The 18,028-nt window shown below is 39.3% G+C and overlaps 2 protein-coding genes across 4 annotated transcripts in view; one reads left to right on the top strand and one right to left on the bottom strand.

Moving 5' to 3' along the window:
* The first annotated feature begins 4,281 nt into the window (after nt 1-4,281).
* ATOH7 (atonal bHLH transcription factor 7) lies at nt 4,282-6,419 on the top strand. Its single transcript, XM_043926440.1, has one exon. The coding sequence runs from the start codon at nt 4,680-4,682 to the stop codon at nt 5,136-5,138; it is 459 nt and encodes a 152-aa protein (XP_043782375.1). The 5' UTR covers nt 4,282-4,679; the 3' UTR covers nt 5,139-6,419.
* Nucleotides 6,420-16,090: 9,671 nt separating this feature from the next.
* Nucleotides 16,091-18,028, bottom strand: part of MYPN (myopalladin) — a 99,439-nt gene continuing 97,501 nt past the window's right edge. For all 3 annotated transcript variants that reach the window (XM_043926263.1, XM_043926262.1, XM_043926261.1), the window contains one exon: nt 16,091-17,560. In XM_043926263.1, the coding sequence (XP_043782198.1) occupies nt 17,391-17,560 (170 nt within the window). In that variant the 3' untranslated portion in view covers nt 16,091-17,390. The remainder of the gene's footprint in view (nt 17,561-18,028) is intronic.

Raw genomic sequence — 18,028 nt, 5'->3', positions numbered from 1 at the left:
CTCACTACTGCCCTGTGAGTTATGTATTATGATTCTACTCTGTACATGGAGAAATCAGAGAAGTGACTTGTGTCAGAGCACACAGTTGAAAGGAGATCCAGGATTCTAACTTGACTTCAAAGAAGCTAAGAGGAGGCTAAGATCCATCATCCAGGGTCCAGACCCTACGAGCCATTCAGCTCCTGGTGACTAGAAACTAAGTCAGGCTCCCAAGCCAGAATTCTCAAGCAGTGTGTAAAGTAACTGGGGGTTGGAGAATCAGCTGGTGTTTAGTGAAACCTGTATTTTCTGAAGGTAAATGATCATTTCTGGAGTCTAGGACAGGGCATCCCATTTTTTTTCATCTCTCTTTTGGTCACATGATTTGTTTCTGTCTCTTCTTAATTTCTACACTCCCCTGGGTTTTCTCATCCCTGGATCTTTGAGGGACAAAGGACAGAGATGCAAGTCTTTGCCTCTACTTTCCTTTCTCTAAACATATAAATCCTTTTGCAGGCTTTCCCCCCTTGGTAATTACATAGCATTTTATAAAATTACAAGAGTTTTGAAGACCTTGCACTTCTGATCTTTTTTGAAATATAAGTGGACCTCAACTTCACCATCCGTTAAGCTTTTGCGGGCTCATCTCTGAAGTTTTTCAGGGCCTCAAAGTCCCCCAGTTGCCACTCTCTCCGGAAGGAAGCCCTATTCCTCATTTTCCTTATTTTGCTTGCAAATTTAGAATGAACAAGTGTTCTCTCTTTCTTTTAATCGCATGTCTCTTTGGAGAGTGTTTATTTAAAAAATTAGACATTATTTTGGGTAATAAAGGAATGTTTATCCTTTAACCTATTCTATCCGTTTTATGTAATTAATAATTTCTAGTCATTGATCTTTTGCTTTTAAAACAATGTTTCTCCTAGCTTTCTACTCCTACTGGTATAAGCTCTTCCTATCATCCCCTCTGTCTCATCTCCATCTGCCAGTTTTGATTTCTGGCCAACTCTAGACATATAATAACTGCCAATTCACCTGGTAAGATCATGCCCTCAGTATAGAAACAGTAGAAATTAGTCTGACATGCATATTCTTTTGGCTTAAATGGCTAAGGATGTGTTTTTTGATAAGGAAGAATCAATTCTGCATTTAAAATGTGGATCTAGTGTGTGATCTTTACAAAGTAAGGAAATGTAAATTATTTGTCGGAGTTATTTTCACTAGGAATGCACTCATTCTGACTGGCATCTATCGAACTATCATTTAAGTAACTTTTTTTCAGCCATTCAGCCTGGGTTGCTTATTACTTGTTATTTTCTAGGCACTGTGCTAGATACTAGTGTTATGAAATAAATGACACCATCCTTTAAGCACAAAATTTCTAATTCTATTCCTGAAACTTTTACTAGTGACTGCTGACTTTGGGAAAGCATTAGTGGATTTCAACTGCCCCAATATAAACTGAGGGGCTTACACTAAGTGATCTTAGTTTTAAAACCTCTGAAATCAGAGGCTATAGGAGATGTGATTTCTTGTCTTAATTCAGTTGTTAAGTTGCTCAGCATCTTTGCACCTATTGTTTAGTCTCTGGATTTCAGACCTCTATAAAATAAATGGAAGGTATTAGAGGAGGTTTGGAAACGTGTATTCCAAGGAACTTTGTTAACAGAACGTTGTAGAAAAAAGGGTTCTGTGTTCAAGAAGGCTTAGGAAACTCTGGAGTCAGAAAGTTTCTTTGCTCCAGGACTGCTCAGAAATTTTACTATAGCAATTTTGCTTTATGACTCTCTAAGCAGGTGATAGCAAATGTGTTTCCCAAATTTACTGACGGTAGAATTCTTTTTCCCCAGAAGCATCTTTGTAGTACTAACAAATTGCCCTTCAAAATACATTTGGGAAATAAATGACTGTATACTTTCTACTGCCCTTTGTTGCAGCAATACTATTATTGGATCAATTTTCATGTCACATATCTGTTAGTTTATATTCCAACATAGCTGTGCTGTGTGCATGCTGCTGGACTTCCTTTTTCTCTTCAAGCTGTGTTTACAATTCTCTTGGTTCACAGGCAATTATATCACCAACCCTGGATACATGGCCTGCAAAATCATACATCTCATTAACATTTTGGTCAGTAGTGTCCAAAATAGTGTTTTGTTTTTTTTAAGGAAAAGTTCCTAACAGCAGCATAGAGGAGGCTCCTTGGGGGAAGGATGAGATAAATGAACATGAGAAATAATAGCATTAGTCGGGCTGATTTCCATGAAAACTCGAAGAATTGTATTTGACATTTTGATGACTAAACACAGTCTTTCCTGTCATAGGAGTGCTATTCTTGACCAAGACTGTTAAGAATCAGAGTAATAGAGCTGAGTGGCTCCATGCAAAAGTCTGTGTTCAACATCTGTCATGTTGCAGATCATTAATGTTCAATTGAATTCTATTGTCTTCATGTTACTCAGCTTCATTTCATTGTCATTGCTTCAGCTGGGGATTAATCAACTATTTATGGGAAGACAGGACTTGGAGTCAGGGCGGTCACAATGGGGTTTTAGTCTCAAGCAGTGGTAAGAGAAGACGCAGTCAAAAGACTCCTGATTTGTGAAACTTGTTAATAATTTGATTAAACAAAAATAAACGGGAATAATGCCAACATAATCCATATCTCAAACGGAGAAAGAACATTCTTGGTCTTCCTAAGGAATTCAGAAATGATTCTGGCTTGAAACTATTTGGAACTGGTTTATTTGCCACTTGACTCTTCCTTAAGAGCTAGAAAGAAGCTGAGATAAGAGAATCAAGTTAGCAGTTTCTCTACAAATCAGCTCCTCATTAGCAGGAGTGGAAATCATGTTTCATTATTGTTTCTGAGGACAGTTGCTACAACTGAAACAGGGAAGTAGCATGAGATTCTTACAACTTTATGAGGTGGGGGGAAATGTCTTCCATTAGGAATTATTTTTTAAAACCTCACAAATAAGTAGGAATTATTTTTTAAAACCTCACGAATCAGACTTCCCTGGAGTTCCAGTGGTTAAGACTCTGTGTTTCCACTGCAGGGGGCATGGGTTTGATCCCTGGTCCATCCCTGGTTGGGGAACTAAGAGCCCACATGCCACACTGCATGGGCAAAAAAAAAAAAAAAAATTCACTAACTACTTAGATGTTTCCATTTTGCACGTATATGTGCATCATGATTAGTTTTAATAGATTTAAAAGTCAAATGAAATAATTATCATCTCAATATACATCCCCAAAATATTTATAAACTTGTGCTGGGGGAATGCAGTAGAAATTCTGAATTTGCCTAAGTATCCAAACTCATGCAATCCAATTATATAGTAAAATAATATACATTTTTACATATATGTTAATATGTTTTTTAAACCATTTTTGATTGAAGTATAGTTAATTTATAATGTGTTAGTTTTAGGTGTAAAGCAAAGTAATTCAGTTCACATATATTTGTATATATACATTCTTTTTCAGATTCTTTTCCAGTTAGATTATTATAAGTTCCCTGTGCTATACAGTAGGTCCTTGTTATTTGTCTGTTTTATATATAGTAGTGTGTATAGGTTAATTCCAAACTCCTAATTTATCACCCTCCACACCCCCTATGGTAACCACACGTTTGTTTTCTGTGTCTGTGAGCACACCAGTATCTTTTGATATGCTATACTAAGTTATTCTTCAGAAAAACAGCCAAATTATTTGCACAGTAAAATTCCATGTCTGAAATAATGTTATGACCTGCTGGTTTGTCCCAACTTAGTTAATAACTAAAATAAAATGAGAATATATTCAGTCAGCATTGTGAGAAACTGCCACACATCTTGACAAAGCAAACTTTTCTATCACTGAACGTCTACATATCTTACAATTCCAAGACCAACATATTCACACAAGACCAACATAATCACAAAAGTGATCTTTAATCATTTAAAAACCATGGTTCAATTTTTGATCTGTAAGCTGCACACTGATATGGGAAAAGATGAACCAAATTCTCCCCCACCCCCACCCTGTTATTCTTTTGGGGACAGCCCGGCCACTCCAGATGGTGTGTTAGTTAATGCTGGACATAGCTTTGGAGAAACTTCCAACAGACGAAGCCGGTGATGTCAGGATTTTGCTGTGCGTCGTCCCCCTTCCCCCCTGCGGTTCCCAGGGTAGGAAGGTGCTGAGATGGAAGCCGAGGGACGCCCGCCCACCTGCCACCACCTGTTCCCTCCTTCAGCCCTCTGCTATAAATTCTCCTCCTTCAAAGATTTATCCAGCACTCTCCCACAGCTACTGCGGAAGAAGCGCTCCTTTCCTATCTGAGCTTCAGAAAAGATTTTGTCTTCCAGAAGTCTCCGGTTTTCCCAGAGAATTGAAAAGACCTTTCCCGAACCAGCCACACCAATTCTGCTGCAGGAAAGTTCCCTTCTCTTTTGCAACTTAACATTGGGAAAATGACTTTCTCTTCTACCTCTCAATTTCCTCTAAATTTTGGCAAGTGAAGAGACATCTATCTGGTTATCCAATAGGACACAAGGCGGAACCCCTCACTCCCCACGGCAAACTTCCATTCCGCGTAGTTGCTTTGCGTATGACTTATTTGCTCGGAAGAGCCAAGGTGCAGAGCGGGTTCATACATCAGCCACGCACAAGTCGTGAAAGGCCCCGAGAGTTCGGCGCCTCCCCCCTGCCGGCGGGGAATGAAGTCCTGCAAGCCCTGCAACGCGGCGGCGGGAGCGCGTGCCGCGCCCCCTTGCGCGGGTGGTGCCGAGTGCGCGGGCACGTGCGCCGGGGCCGGGCGGCTGGAGAGCGCGGCGCGCAGGCGCCTAGCGGCAAACGCGCGCGAGCGCCGCCGCATGCAGGGGCTCAACACGGCCTTCGACCGCTTGCGCAGGGTGGTGCCCCAGTGGGGCCAGGACAAAAAGCTGTCCAAGTACGAGACCCTGCAGATGGCGCTGAGCTACATCATGGCTCTGACCCGCATCCTGGCCGAGGCTGAGCGATTCGGCTCGGAGCGGGACTGGGTCAATCTCCACTGTGAGCACTTCGGCCGAGACCACTACCTTCCATTCGCGGGCGCGAAGTTGCCAGCAGAGACCGAGCCCTACGGCCAGAGGCTCTTCGGCTTCCAGCCCGAGCCCTTCCCGATGGCCAGTTAGGTCGCGCGGCCGGGTCGGAATGAGACGCGCAGTGATCCGCATTCTGGAGCTGTAGCCCTACCCACTCGGTGGCATAGGATGGACACATTCTTAGAATAAAATTAGGAAATTTCCAGGTTACTTTTCGCATCTCTAGTCCTAGGGAGGCAATGCTTTTATTGCTTTTCTTTTTTCCTCCTTATTATGTTGTAGATTTCATTAATGCATCTTGGAATAGTTTTGATTGCTGAGAATAATGCTCCCTTCCCCCTTTCTGGGCGACTTTGAGGGAAAACAATGTAAGAAAAAATAGAATTGGGTTATACTTCAGGTTTAGTTTTCAATTCCTTAGACTTAGTAAGTTTGTCCTGTTAGGGTGAAGTTACAGTATCTCTTACCTGTGTATGCTTAATACAGAGCTGCCTTCCTGTCTTGTAAATGCGTTTATGCCTAGTGTATTGTGTGTGCATGCATGAAGTAGACTTCTTTTTTTCCTTTGGTAGAATACGTGGGTGTGAGTGCTCTGTATTTTTTAAAATTGTGTATACATTATTGTAATATACATTTTGTAAAATAGAATTAAAAACTTGGGTTTGCTTTTCATACCAGGTGCCCTGCCAGTTTTCTGATGGCACTGGAGGCCTATTTGTTTGGCGGTTGGTGACATCGAGTGCTTACCTGAGTAAAGATGTATTAAATGTAACCCCAGCAATTGGCAAAGCGCTGTTTTGTAATGCTTCATCAAAAAAAGACAAGCTGATGAGCGTACAAGTAATTAATTTGAAAGTTTTCTCTGTCAACTTGGAAATAGATATATTTTTCATGGTTTTTAAAAAGATTAATGGAAATAATATTCAACTTTTAAACAGCTAGATACACAGTTCCTTAATCTTTTACTTTCCTTATTAAGCCAGTTGCTAACTACTAATTCCTTACAAGTATTCAAATATATATATTTGCTCATATATATATTGAATATATGCATATTTGGCTTTTGGAGGTGATTTGCTTTTAATCAGTACCAGTTGAGCAATAAGGGCTTCACTACCACCAAGGCTAATCAAAAAAGCAGTAATATAATACACGTGGTATTGGTTTGAATTACTTTTATAAGTTTGCTTAAGCATTGGAGGAATAAGCCAAGCCTTTAATGTAAAGAATGACTTGGTCAACAGACTGCATGCTTTTCGGTGAATGTCTTGCTAATAACTGGAAAAAGCAAGACTCTTAAGTTATCTGTGCCTTTGGAACTTGTCGCAAGTTAACAATAACATTTCCCAAACCCTTTTTATAATATTATGGGTTCCAACACCTAATTCAGGCACAGCCACCATTTGCAATTTTTCTAGAGTCTTCATTAAAATTTTCTTAGTTATCCCTGATTATCAAATTCCTTTTGGTTTGTGATGAGTGGCAGTATCTTCCCCAGGCCATCATCTAAAATTTACAAAATCACAAGTATATTGCTACAAATTCTGACAGTCTAATGCTGAATTTCCCTTTCCTTCTTATCTAATTTGTTTTTTGGCTGTGTGGGCCTCCATGTGGGACTTTAATCCCCTGAACAGGGATGAACCCTCTGCCCCCTGCCGTGGAAGCTGAGAGTCTAAACCACTGGACACCAGAGAAGTTTTTCCCTTACCTTCTGATATCTGTAAATAAGAAACTAAGGTGTGTCAGGATTTTGCTTCCTCAGTGCAAATTAGAGAATAAAATGTTTAATCTCTTGACTTCAACAGCTCTCAGAAGACACGGTAGTCCCAGAAGACAACACAGATCTACAAGGGATGATGCCCAGACCTCTTTCTGGTCATACTGCACTCTGCGGTGAATACTTGGGCTCTGGCAAGGTTCAGAGCATCTGGCATCCTATTTGAGCACAGTAGTCTACTTATTTAGACTTAAATTGTTCATTGGGAGCCCCAGTAAGTTTGTGGAGTTTGTAGAATGAATAAAATCAGCGCTAAAATAAAATATGTTAGAGAAAGTCTCACAGATGTATTAAGATTGTTAGTCCTTTTGTTGGATAGGGACTCTCTGGACTATAAATACCTTGCAAAAGAGAACTGTACTTTTCATTTTATCTCTGTGGCTTCTAGCACAAAGATAAACATGCAATAAGTATTTTTTTTTTTTGGTTGTTAACAGGAAATGAAATGAAATCAAATGATTTAATTAAAATGTGATTCTAATCCTATGCCTCTTTCCCCCCATCCCCATTCCCTGAAAAGAGTGGGAATCTGTTAACTATTATGCTTTAGTGGCTCATTTCTGTTGGAAATCTCTGGAAGCAACTTAGATCTTACTAAATTCCTAAGCTTTCCTAGTACTTGGTGTACTGTGTGTGTGTGTTTTTTTTTTTTTCCCTGAAAAGACAGTTGAAGGAAAAGTAAATGGGTCTCAGTGATCAAATGCAATCTTTGGTAAAACTCTTCAAACTGTATGTTGAGGAAGCTATTGTGGCTTATGGATTAGGAGCTTGGATAAAACAAATGTAAAATATTTTTGAACTTAAAGTTCATATATTATTATACATAATAGAATTTAAATTACCAAGCAACCTAAAAGTTGCTCTTGTTTAGTTGCTAAGTTGTGTCTGACTCTTTTGTGATCTCATGGACTGTAGCCCACCAGGCTCCTCTGTCCATGGGATTTCCCAGGCAAGAATTCTGGAGTGGGTTGCCATTTCCTCTTCCAGAGGATCTTCTCTACCCAGGGACTGAATCTGTGTCTCCTGAACTGATAGGTGGATTCTTTACCATTGAGCCACCGGGGGTGTCCTAGTTGCTGCAATATACTGTATTGTCTCACCTTTGAAAAATCTATGTTCTTTGTAGTTTGATAACAGAACATATTGAAATTTTAAAATATTCTTTTACCCATGCTCCCTTTCCTCAATAAATCAACATACCTTATCCAGCATCTATTTATACCCTGGCTTGTAGAACATCATCTTTGTCCTTGAGTAGGCAGTCAAGAACATACATGTACTAATCAGTAAGTGGCCCTAAACAGGGGTTAGCTGAATGCTTCAACAGTGAAGTATCAGTGATATGTGCCATAAGAGCCCCTAAGAGAGACATTAAATAGTAAAAGAAGACCCACTCCCAGGCATCGTTTGAGTTCTGTTAGTAGTTATTTTATGTGGGCTTTCCCTAGGTGCTAGCTGCAGGTTGAGGCCAAACACCAGGGTCAGAAGTCTTGAAGAACCATATACAAATGAACAGGGCTATCAATATGGGGAGGGCCATCCAAGCTAGTGGTTCTCAACCCAGCCTGCTCATTAGAATCACGTGGGGAATCTTGAAAAATATACCAATTCTCGGGCCCCCAGTTCAAGAACTGATTTAACTGTTCTGAGGTGAGGCCTAGATATTTTTTTCAATATTTTCCCAGTGAGTCTAACTGGCTAATGGGGTTGAGAACTGCTTAATTAAACAATAAGTACTATGACACCATTAAACTCATTACTCAAAACTGATTATATTGATGTAGCATTCTTTGTATTTATAGATCTTAAGAAGGATAAGGCTTTCTTAACATCCAGCTACAGCCAATTTCTTAGTTAATGAGGTGACCTTTATATTAATGAAGATCTAAAATTTCCGCGGGATATGAGCCAGATGGGATGTATTTGGATTGTGGCTGCAGGATTCAACAATTAAAGCTCAGTTCACTTAATTTTGGTCTTCTTATAGTAAAAGCAAGGTGTTATTTTGGACTCATTTTGGCTCTGCTCTCCGGTTAGGTTTCACTAAAGATAACTCTTTTTGCTACCTGTGGGTAAAAGAAATTTCAAAGCACATAATTACGTGACCAGCCTTTTCACATGTATGCCCATTCCCTTCTCTGGTCATGAATATACTAGAGGGTGTAAGCTTAATGAGTGTTTTATTGAATTAACAAGACTTTTGGATTGCTATTTCAAACTGGTAGCGGGTCCCCCAAAATACCCAAGCTGAAAGAAAACTACTGAGAGGAAGAACTTACCCATCTCACATACGAAGACTGGAACTGAAGTACAACCCAAAATAAACCCAATAACTAACTGAGAATAGATAAAATTTTATTTAATGAATAAAGAAACAGTCCATCACATCCTCTAAATTGGTTTTTAAAACATCCAGTTTGAATTAAATACTGGTACCATCCAGGTTGAATGAAATACTGGTTTTAAATTTTTCTTTTTTTTCTAATTGCAAAGTTTCCAAGCAAAACACAATCCCCAGCAAATCTTCAAGAAAGCACAACTAGAAAACAGCAATGGGTGTCATGGAGATGATGTGGTCTACCAAGATATAGTACCATATACTTTGTGGAAAAAGACGCAGTAAATGCTCAACATTTTGGCTTAAGTGAACACTGGTTTTCAGTTCCAAAGAATACCCAGCATGCATGATGCAGAGGAAAGGAATAAAAGTCAAGATCCATTCATTGCTTTCTAGTAATAGAGGCAAAATATACAGTTTATATACTTCACACATTTCAATGTTTACTATAATAGTTTTTCTATTAGGATTTCAATAACCAAAAAAGTACTTTAAAAACAAGTTGACCCAAGCTTCCTGAGATGGAAGCATAGCATGTTTGTGAGCCTTCTGGGGTCTGGTGTATTTTTAGGTTAAAAGAAGTCATACAGGAAGAGAAAGGAAAAGATAAGATGTGTCACTTGGCCACGATTGAATTGTTAGCTGTGGGTGTGTATGTGTGTGTGTGTCTGTGTGTGTGTGTGTGTGCGCACTCACACAGAGGACCTCCTTTGTCAGTCCTCATGGTTACAATGAATCATGAGAGTTGAATTTGGGGCTTGATGTAGCTAAGAATTTGAAAACAGACCAAAGGTTGTACTCGTTTTTGAGGGTCCTTATCTATCTGCTATCCTCAGGTTGATTCATTTAACATAAGGCCAATGAACATGGAACATTTCTTCATTAGAGCCTAGAACAGTTAAACAGAGTTTTCCTGAACTACTTGGGCCAGAAAGGAATACAGGAACTCTCTTGCAATTTCTCTGTGCACTGTGAAGTCATTATTTCCACTAGTTTCAATCCTAGATGCAGGAATCAGAGTTCCCTTAGGCTATGTTGAAATAAATTTCCCTGTAATCTGCCTGTAGAAAGCAGCTAGGATATTTCTTGAATTTATTTGATTTTTCTCCAGATTTTTTTTCAACTTCATAGAATCTTGGAAGAGGAAATTCCCACATAGTGTTGTACCCTTCTAAGGAAACATGACATGTGGGACAGGGAAGAAATGTGAACTTTTAAAACAAATCAACTATTTACTTTGGAGGAAAATATTCTTACCATTTTCTTTGGAATGAAGAAACCCCTGCTATCACTTTTTAAAAGGGTCTGTACAGTAAACTCTTCATAAATATTTATTTATTTATCCTACCCTTCATCCTGGGAAAGGCTCAAATATTTTATTTTACAAATAAAGAAACAAAATCCAGAGTTATAGAAAAGTTAGAAAACATGTCTGAAATTCATCTGAATGCTTAAAAATCCCTTGGAATTCCCCTGAAAATTCCTAGAAATATGGAGATCTCTGGATGCTATTAAATATTTTACAGATTTTTATCTTGATAAGAAGGTAATGAGAGAGGAGACTAGGTCATGAAAAATGCTAAAGCTTGGAAAAAATAAGTGAAATTTAATCAGAAAAGAGGACACAGTATCTCTAAAAACAATACTAAGTAAAAGTTAATTTACCAGTGTGCATTAAAAAAAAATACAGTTGCACTCAAATTATTTCATTGGAATTATTTCAGGACTTTAACTCTCCTTAAAATACACAGTAAAATCATTTATACTGTGTGCACATACATTTAGTCATCTTTTGGTAGTGACTACTATGGGCAGTACTAGAACATAGTTCACTGGATTCTTGCACCACTAATTGTGGAGAAATTACAAGAATCTGCCTCCAGTTTGCAGGTAACTCACTGAATCTGTGTAGAAATATCAAGTTCTTTGGAATATCAAAATTCTTTGGAATTTTGGAACATCAAACAATTCTTTCTTATCATACTATGTGAAAATCATTCATGTTTCTTAGTGGGTACTAAAGTACTTCTTATTGTAAGAAAACTATACTTATAACTCCATTAATTTCCAGTTAAAACTGATCAACTCTCCCACCCCATTGTTCACATCTTTAAGTCTCATTTTAATGTGTCTCTATTTTCAGTTAGGAGGTAGAATGAATTTTTATCTTAGAAAGTGAAAAACATTCTATGAGAGAATTATTGGGTTTGCTGGATGTTTTAGGAAGACTAAAACCCAGTTACCTTTCTGTTCCTCTAGGGATATCTGACCAGGTTATAGCATATGTGGTAATTTTTTTCAATTTGAATAATGTATACAATTAAATAACTTAAAAAAAAATCACTTTTAAGTATTGAATATTTGTATATTAAAAAATCAACTTAATCATTAAAAAACAATTGATAAACCTGGGAACTAGCACTATTTTCTGCATTTTAAAGAAAAATGTTTATGTATTTCAGCCTTCAAATATTTATTGTCAAATAATGTTGAAATATTTTAACTTTTATCATTAGGGGAACATTTTCTACTCACTTGTATGTTAAATCTTCTAGCAAATTAGCGAATATGCCTCTACAGTACAGCCATTTTCTTTATGCTTACTCTCAGCATTTATGGCACAATTCTCTGAGGATTGAAAAGTGAGTTCTTTCTCTATTTCTTGCAATTTCAAGGCTATTGCGTTTGAAGTGGCCATTATTTACATATTAACAAAAAAACAGCATGTTTATGGTTCTACAACACCAAGTACGCTAATATAATTAGAAAAAAGAGGCAAACATGTTTTTAACAAATATGCATTTTTTTTGCATCGCACAGATTTTTAAAAAACATGATAGTAGCAACTTTTTTTTTAGCATACTGATGACCGCTGCATTGTCAAAGTTTAGAAGATGCTAGGCATTCTTCCAGCAATGCTTCAGTAATTAACTTTCTGAAATATTGATCCACTTAAAACAAGGCAAGGCAATTAGTGGTGAAAAGGACTTCAACAAGCTCTATTGCAATCTAAGTAACTGTTCATCTTCCTGGTGAGGCACAGGGATTTTCAACTCGAGCATCAGTGGAAATGCCTTGAGTCCAGGTTACCTGGGAAGAGACCTTGAATAAAGGTCATTATGAGTAAATTTGCCTTTGAGTTTACAACCAAATTATACATAGCCCATATACTCACAGACTCAGGCCAGGATCTCAGTTTGAAAGGTTTTTTGGGAGTTTTGGGGACGAAGAGGACAGGAGGAGTCTGTGATCAACAAGAATAATTTGGGTGTAGGATCCAGTTTTTAAGATCTTCCCTCCCAGCCTGATTTTTTTCCTTTTGCCAGCATTTCTATTAATATTAGAAGTTGATGGGAGTAAGAAAGCAACTGCTTTTAAAGGTACAGCACCCCCATGAATTTAAAAGACCCTCAGGCGTTTAAGATTTGTTCAGTTTGGACTGGTTTCTTTTGAACACCAAACCAAGATACATGGGGGCAGCAGTTAGGTCATTGTGGAGCATGAAGCATGCTGGGAAAGTGGAAAGGAGGGATGGGTTACAGTCTAGGGTATTATAGAACAGGGGGCACAGGGCATCTTGGAGAAAAACACAGAATGGGGGATAAATGTAGAAAGGAACATAGATCATGTAGCTTGGACGTATCATGGACACAAAAATGGAGGAGGAAGTAGTCTTTTTTTATTAGTTGCTTGGCAGTTTAGGTTTAATGGTGTGTTTTCTTTCTCCATTTTCCTTCTGATCCCCATTTCCATGACTCACCAAGTTATGAAAAGCCCTTCACTTGTTTGGTTAGAAGGCAGCTTATGGGATCTGCGTAGCTTTTTGAAGAAAGGGTCAGAAGAATTGTTCCAACTTTCCCTCTCTCCCTGCTCCATTTTTGCAGATTTAGGGCTTCATGAATGCTACATGTCCAACGAGTGTAGTGCAAGATAGTAGGGTCTAATGAGGCCAAAGTGCATGTTTACTTCTGCTGTCCAGGCAGGCATTGCATGTGCAAAAGGGAGGAAGTATATCCTTCACTGACACCAACACAACATCCTATGCTATTTGCATCCCTTCCAACCTTCTAGGGTAAGTTCTGTGATCAAACCATGGTAATAAAATGACTCTTCTCAATCTCACTTGCTCACTGGAATCACCTGGGAAGCTTTAAAAATACTGATTCCTATGCCAGAACCCCAGAACTTATGATTTACTGATTGGGGTGGTGGCTTGGATATTGGGATTTATTTTTTCAAATATTTATTTATTTGACTGCACTGGGTGTTAGTTGAGGCTTGTGGGATCTAGTTCCCTGACCAGGGATCAAACCCCTGCTGCCTGCACTGGGAGCTCGGAGTCTTAGCCACTGGACCTCCAGGGAAGGACATTTTGGGATTTTTTAAAGCTCCCCAGGAGATTCTAACATGCAGTCAAGGTTAAGAACCACTGCTGTAGACTCACTTCATTTTATATGGAAACATACTGACTTACATAGAATTTTAAAGTTCAGTTTAGATCAATAAATATTTATTAAGTGCCTACTCTGTATAAGGCAACATTTTGCCATGGCAAACTTTTGACACAGTCCATACCCACAAGTAGCTAAAATCTAGTGCAGGCAAGACTGGGCTAGTGCAAGGGGAGAGACCGGCAGGTATATAGAAGCTGTGTTTTATACAAAGTTCTATGCAAAATAATCTCTTATTCCAGACTCAAGAAATTTGCTATAGGATTTCAAATAAAGTCAACTATATTTTACTGGGGTGGTTGGGGGGACACCAGGAAAATATTTCATAGAGGCAGTAAAGTAGCCTTTGAGATGGCCTTTAAGCAATAGGTAAGATTTTCATAGATAGGGATTGGGGAGAGGTGCCTCCAGGTGGAGGCAGAAAAGAGCCATATGGGTGGAAAGCAGGGCCTGTGTTAATTTTACTGGTGCACTGGGTGTGTTTTCTGAGTAATGGATGAAAAGCTTTGGGATCATATTGGAGCAAGGCTTGTAATAGCATGGGCAGAACAGCTGGCCTGGGTTGGCTCCAGGGAATCACTTGGGGTTTGAAAATTAGAGGAATGATATGAATGAAGCAGTGCATGCTAAGTTGTGTCCAATTCTCTGTGACTCCATGGGATGCGGCCCACCAGACTCCTTTGTCCATGGGATTTCCCAGGCAAGAATACTGGTGGGGATTGCCATTCCCTTCTCCAGGGGATCTTCCTGACTCAGGGATTGAACCTGTGTCTCCTGCGTTGGCTGGTAGATTCTTTACCACTGAGCCACCTGGGAAGCCCAATTTGAAACACTACTTTAGGAAGAATGAGCTGATGCTGAGATCTGGGCTAGACTTGAATGAGGATAAAAAGCAGAACTAGAGGCAGGAAGACCAGTTAGAAGTCTCATATCATGGTTAAAGTCAGAAGTATTGAGGGAAATTAAGAAAATAATGAAAGTCTGAGCTGGGAACCACAAGGGGGATGAAAGGAAGGCCTGAATATAAAAGAAATAATAAGAGAGTTAATATGGTTTGTCAATTGATTAGACAGAAGAAGCAAAAAATGACTTAAATACTCCATTTGGATTACTAGGACTGTGATGGTGCCACTAATAGAAATAACTAAACTAGGATGATGAATGAATGGTTTATGAAAGGAAGACCATGAATCTGATTTTGGATATGTTGAGTCCAAACTTACTCAGCAGAACTGAAATTTCTTATATAAGTATTCCTTATTGTAACGAATTCCAGTAGAATTTGGATTTGTTCAACACAGTAGTTCTTAAGAAAGGGGATCCTGCCTCCCAGGTAACACAAGGCAATATCTGAGGACGTTTTAGGCGACCACAACTTGGGGAGTGGCTGCTCTCCTGACATCCAGTGGGTAGAAGCCAAGGATGCTGCTAAAGATCCTGCAGTGAGCAGAGTAGTCCCCCACAATAGCTAGTTATCCAGCCCCAAGTGTCAACAGTGTCGGGGTTGAGAAACTTTGCTGTAACAGAATCCAAAAGTTAAAATTCTAGGAATTTTAAAGCTTGTAATAGTTTAGGTTCAACAGTGCCATCTAGTGGCGAAATAGAATATTTATCCTAAAATACTCAGAAAGCTAAGACATGTACCCAGAAATGAAGAATATATCCTCTCATGGGAGAAATGTCTGGAGTTTACATTAATAGATGTGATGAGTAGGTTGGGTGTCCAACTGTGGAGAAGCAATCCTGCAGTTAGAAAGTGCTCTTTGGTCATAAACAGATTTGATAATAGAAGCCAATATGGAAACAATATATTCTAAGATGCATTCTGTATGGAATGCATTCTATGTCATTACAGTTGCCTATACATTTACTATTGTTCCCATATACATAAGAAAGGGGAAAAAATCTAATAATTCTGCTAAACAACTGGCTGAGATCTTTATTTCTTAAGGATGTAACCTATGGTATTTATTTAGAAATAAAGATTGAAAATAATTAAGATGATTTTTAGAGTCATGGAAAATGTAGGATGAAGAGCACTAGAAAATTCCCTTTGACAAAAGGATTTTTGCCCCAAAGAGCAGAACTTGACGTGCCTTTTATCTTACCTCTCCCGCTAGATTCTAAGCTTTCTGCAGGGAGGGACTGTGTCTTATCATATTTGTGTATGGCCCACAATCTCTAGCATAGCATCTTATACAGAGTAGACACACAAATATTTTTTGAGTGAATGAATTTATTTTTATACTGGAAATCTTTGCTTTAAAGTGAAGAAAATTTCAAGCCTTTCTAAGCAATTACTATTTGTTCACTTGAGTAAGATGCCAGCTGAGGGTGTCTGGCTCAGAAAACACCAAAGACTTGAGCACAGGAGTTGGTAATAGATACTCCCATTCATTTCCCTAGTGAATCTGGAGCAGACTTGCCATGACGACCATCCATAGGGCAACGTTTGACTGGTTCATGCATTGTAGATTTCTCTAATGTAAGATTCATTCATCCAACGAATATTTATCAAAGGCCTATTTTGTGCTAAGCAGTCTTCTAGGCACTGGGCTATCACAGTGAATGTAAGTCTAAAAATTCCCTAGGTGGAGAGGCAAATTTTGAATTGGTGAGTTAGAATAAAGAGGCACATTCCTTTTCCCTCCCACTTCTTCAGTTAACATAGTATTTTCTGAATAGAAAATGCAATTTGGCTAATGATTTCAAAGCAGTTCACAACCATTAAAGACCTCTCCTTCCACAACCACTGCTTTGCTTGGGTAAATGAAACAACAAAAACCATTCTCTCATCACTTCCTCTCCTTGTTTGCATTTTTTCCTTTCTCATTGCTTCATAGATGCGCAGACTTTGGGGGCCGAGGGGAGAAACAGGAGAGTCATTATTCTATGGGCAGATGATGATGATGCCTGCATAGTTTTGCAAGTGGCAACTGAAGCTAATAGTTTTAAAAGTGACCCCGCAAAAGATTTCCTTCTGGTTGGTTTATTAACAATCCTTTAGTTATAGAATCTATATATATATTCAGAGGGGAAAAACCACTCACCATCATATTCAAAAGAAAATGGTGCCGGCAGGCTGGTGGGTCCCTATTTTGGCTATAGAATAAGTGCACTGTGCAAAATTGAGCATTCAGTGATTTTTTTTTTTGTGTGTGTGTCTCAGGCACATTTTGGCACTTTATCATGTGGCTCAATACACCCAGGATAAGCACATCAAAAGTGCTTCTCTACGTATGTGAGTTAAGGCACAGTCTCCTAGTGCTAAGCAGAAGCTGATTTAATGAATCCAAAATTTCTGCTATGAATGCAATCAGTGAGGTGATGGACACCACCTCCCCCCACCCCTTGCCTTTTCCCTTCACATCGTTTGGTGAGTTCGGATACCTAAGGTCACTACTGTCTAACTCCTTTCAGCCCAAGCATCTGGCCCCTCATTGCTCTTAGGAGGGCCTGAACACCCCTAACACAGCAGGGGGCAGAGGAGCATGCTAACTTTTTCCGAAAGCAGTGGACAGCAGCTGCGTTATATCTTTGGTTCATCCATATTATCTTCTCATTTTGTTGGAATCTTAAAAGGTACAGCTCTCAATCTCTGCCCAAGCTGAGACTGCAGGAGTTCCCAGATGACTTACTCAAAGCTCTCCTTGCCACAGGTCCGGCAGCGTGGAAACTTACTCAAATCCAGTTGCTTGGAAACCACCTTATCTGGTTTGTCCTCCTTCCCCCTCCACAGTCTGCCCCCTTACACAGCAGGCACCCAGACATTCTTAAAGTTCGTCACTCTCCACTACACTCCGAGAAGAGCAGGAATACACCATCGTGCTTTCCATGGAGGAGAAAGCAGAGAAAATGTCAAGTCCTTTACTGGTGAGGGATCCATAGCGACTGCCACTGGGCCGGACGGTCATGGGTGGTGGGATCTGGTGATGCCACTGAGCTGGAAAATGGACCAAATCATGTGTTACAATCAAAAGAATACAGTCTAGTAGGTACACAGCAGGGGTGCGTTCTGTCCTCATGCCAACACTTTGTGTGGGATCTTGGTAAATCATTGAAATATATGAATAGTTGGGTCTGAAATGCCTCATTTGTAAAAAAAGAAAAAAAAATCAATAAAATCTCTCCTGTCCTGCTAGGAATAGGGAAATTGGGCTCATGATCTCTTGATTCTGTAATACCAACCCCCATGATTCTAATCCAGCAAAATCTGGGACTATAAGAAGGAAGAGTGGGTGATGAGGGTGATATCTCAAAATTGTCTCCTGACCTAGCATCACTGACCTAGCGTGGAGTCTACAGGGGCTGGGGTGGGGTGTGGGTGTAGAGAGACTTGTAGGCTCTCAAGGGAGGGCTCCTCAGAAGGAGGAGATGAGATATCTGTGGAAATGGAAGCCAAACGATGAAT

This window comes from Cervus elaphus, chromosome 15 (assembly GCF_910594005.1).
Source record: "Cervus elaphus chromosome 15, mCerEla1.1, whole genome shotgun sequence".
NCBI lineage: Eukaryota > Metazoa > Chordata > Mammalia > Artiodactyla > Cervidae > Cervus > Cervus elaphus.
Note: the sequence above shows the minus strand (reverse complement) of the source record. Positions and strands in the feature narration are given on the sequence as shown.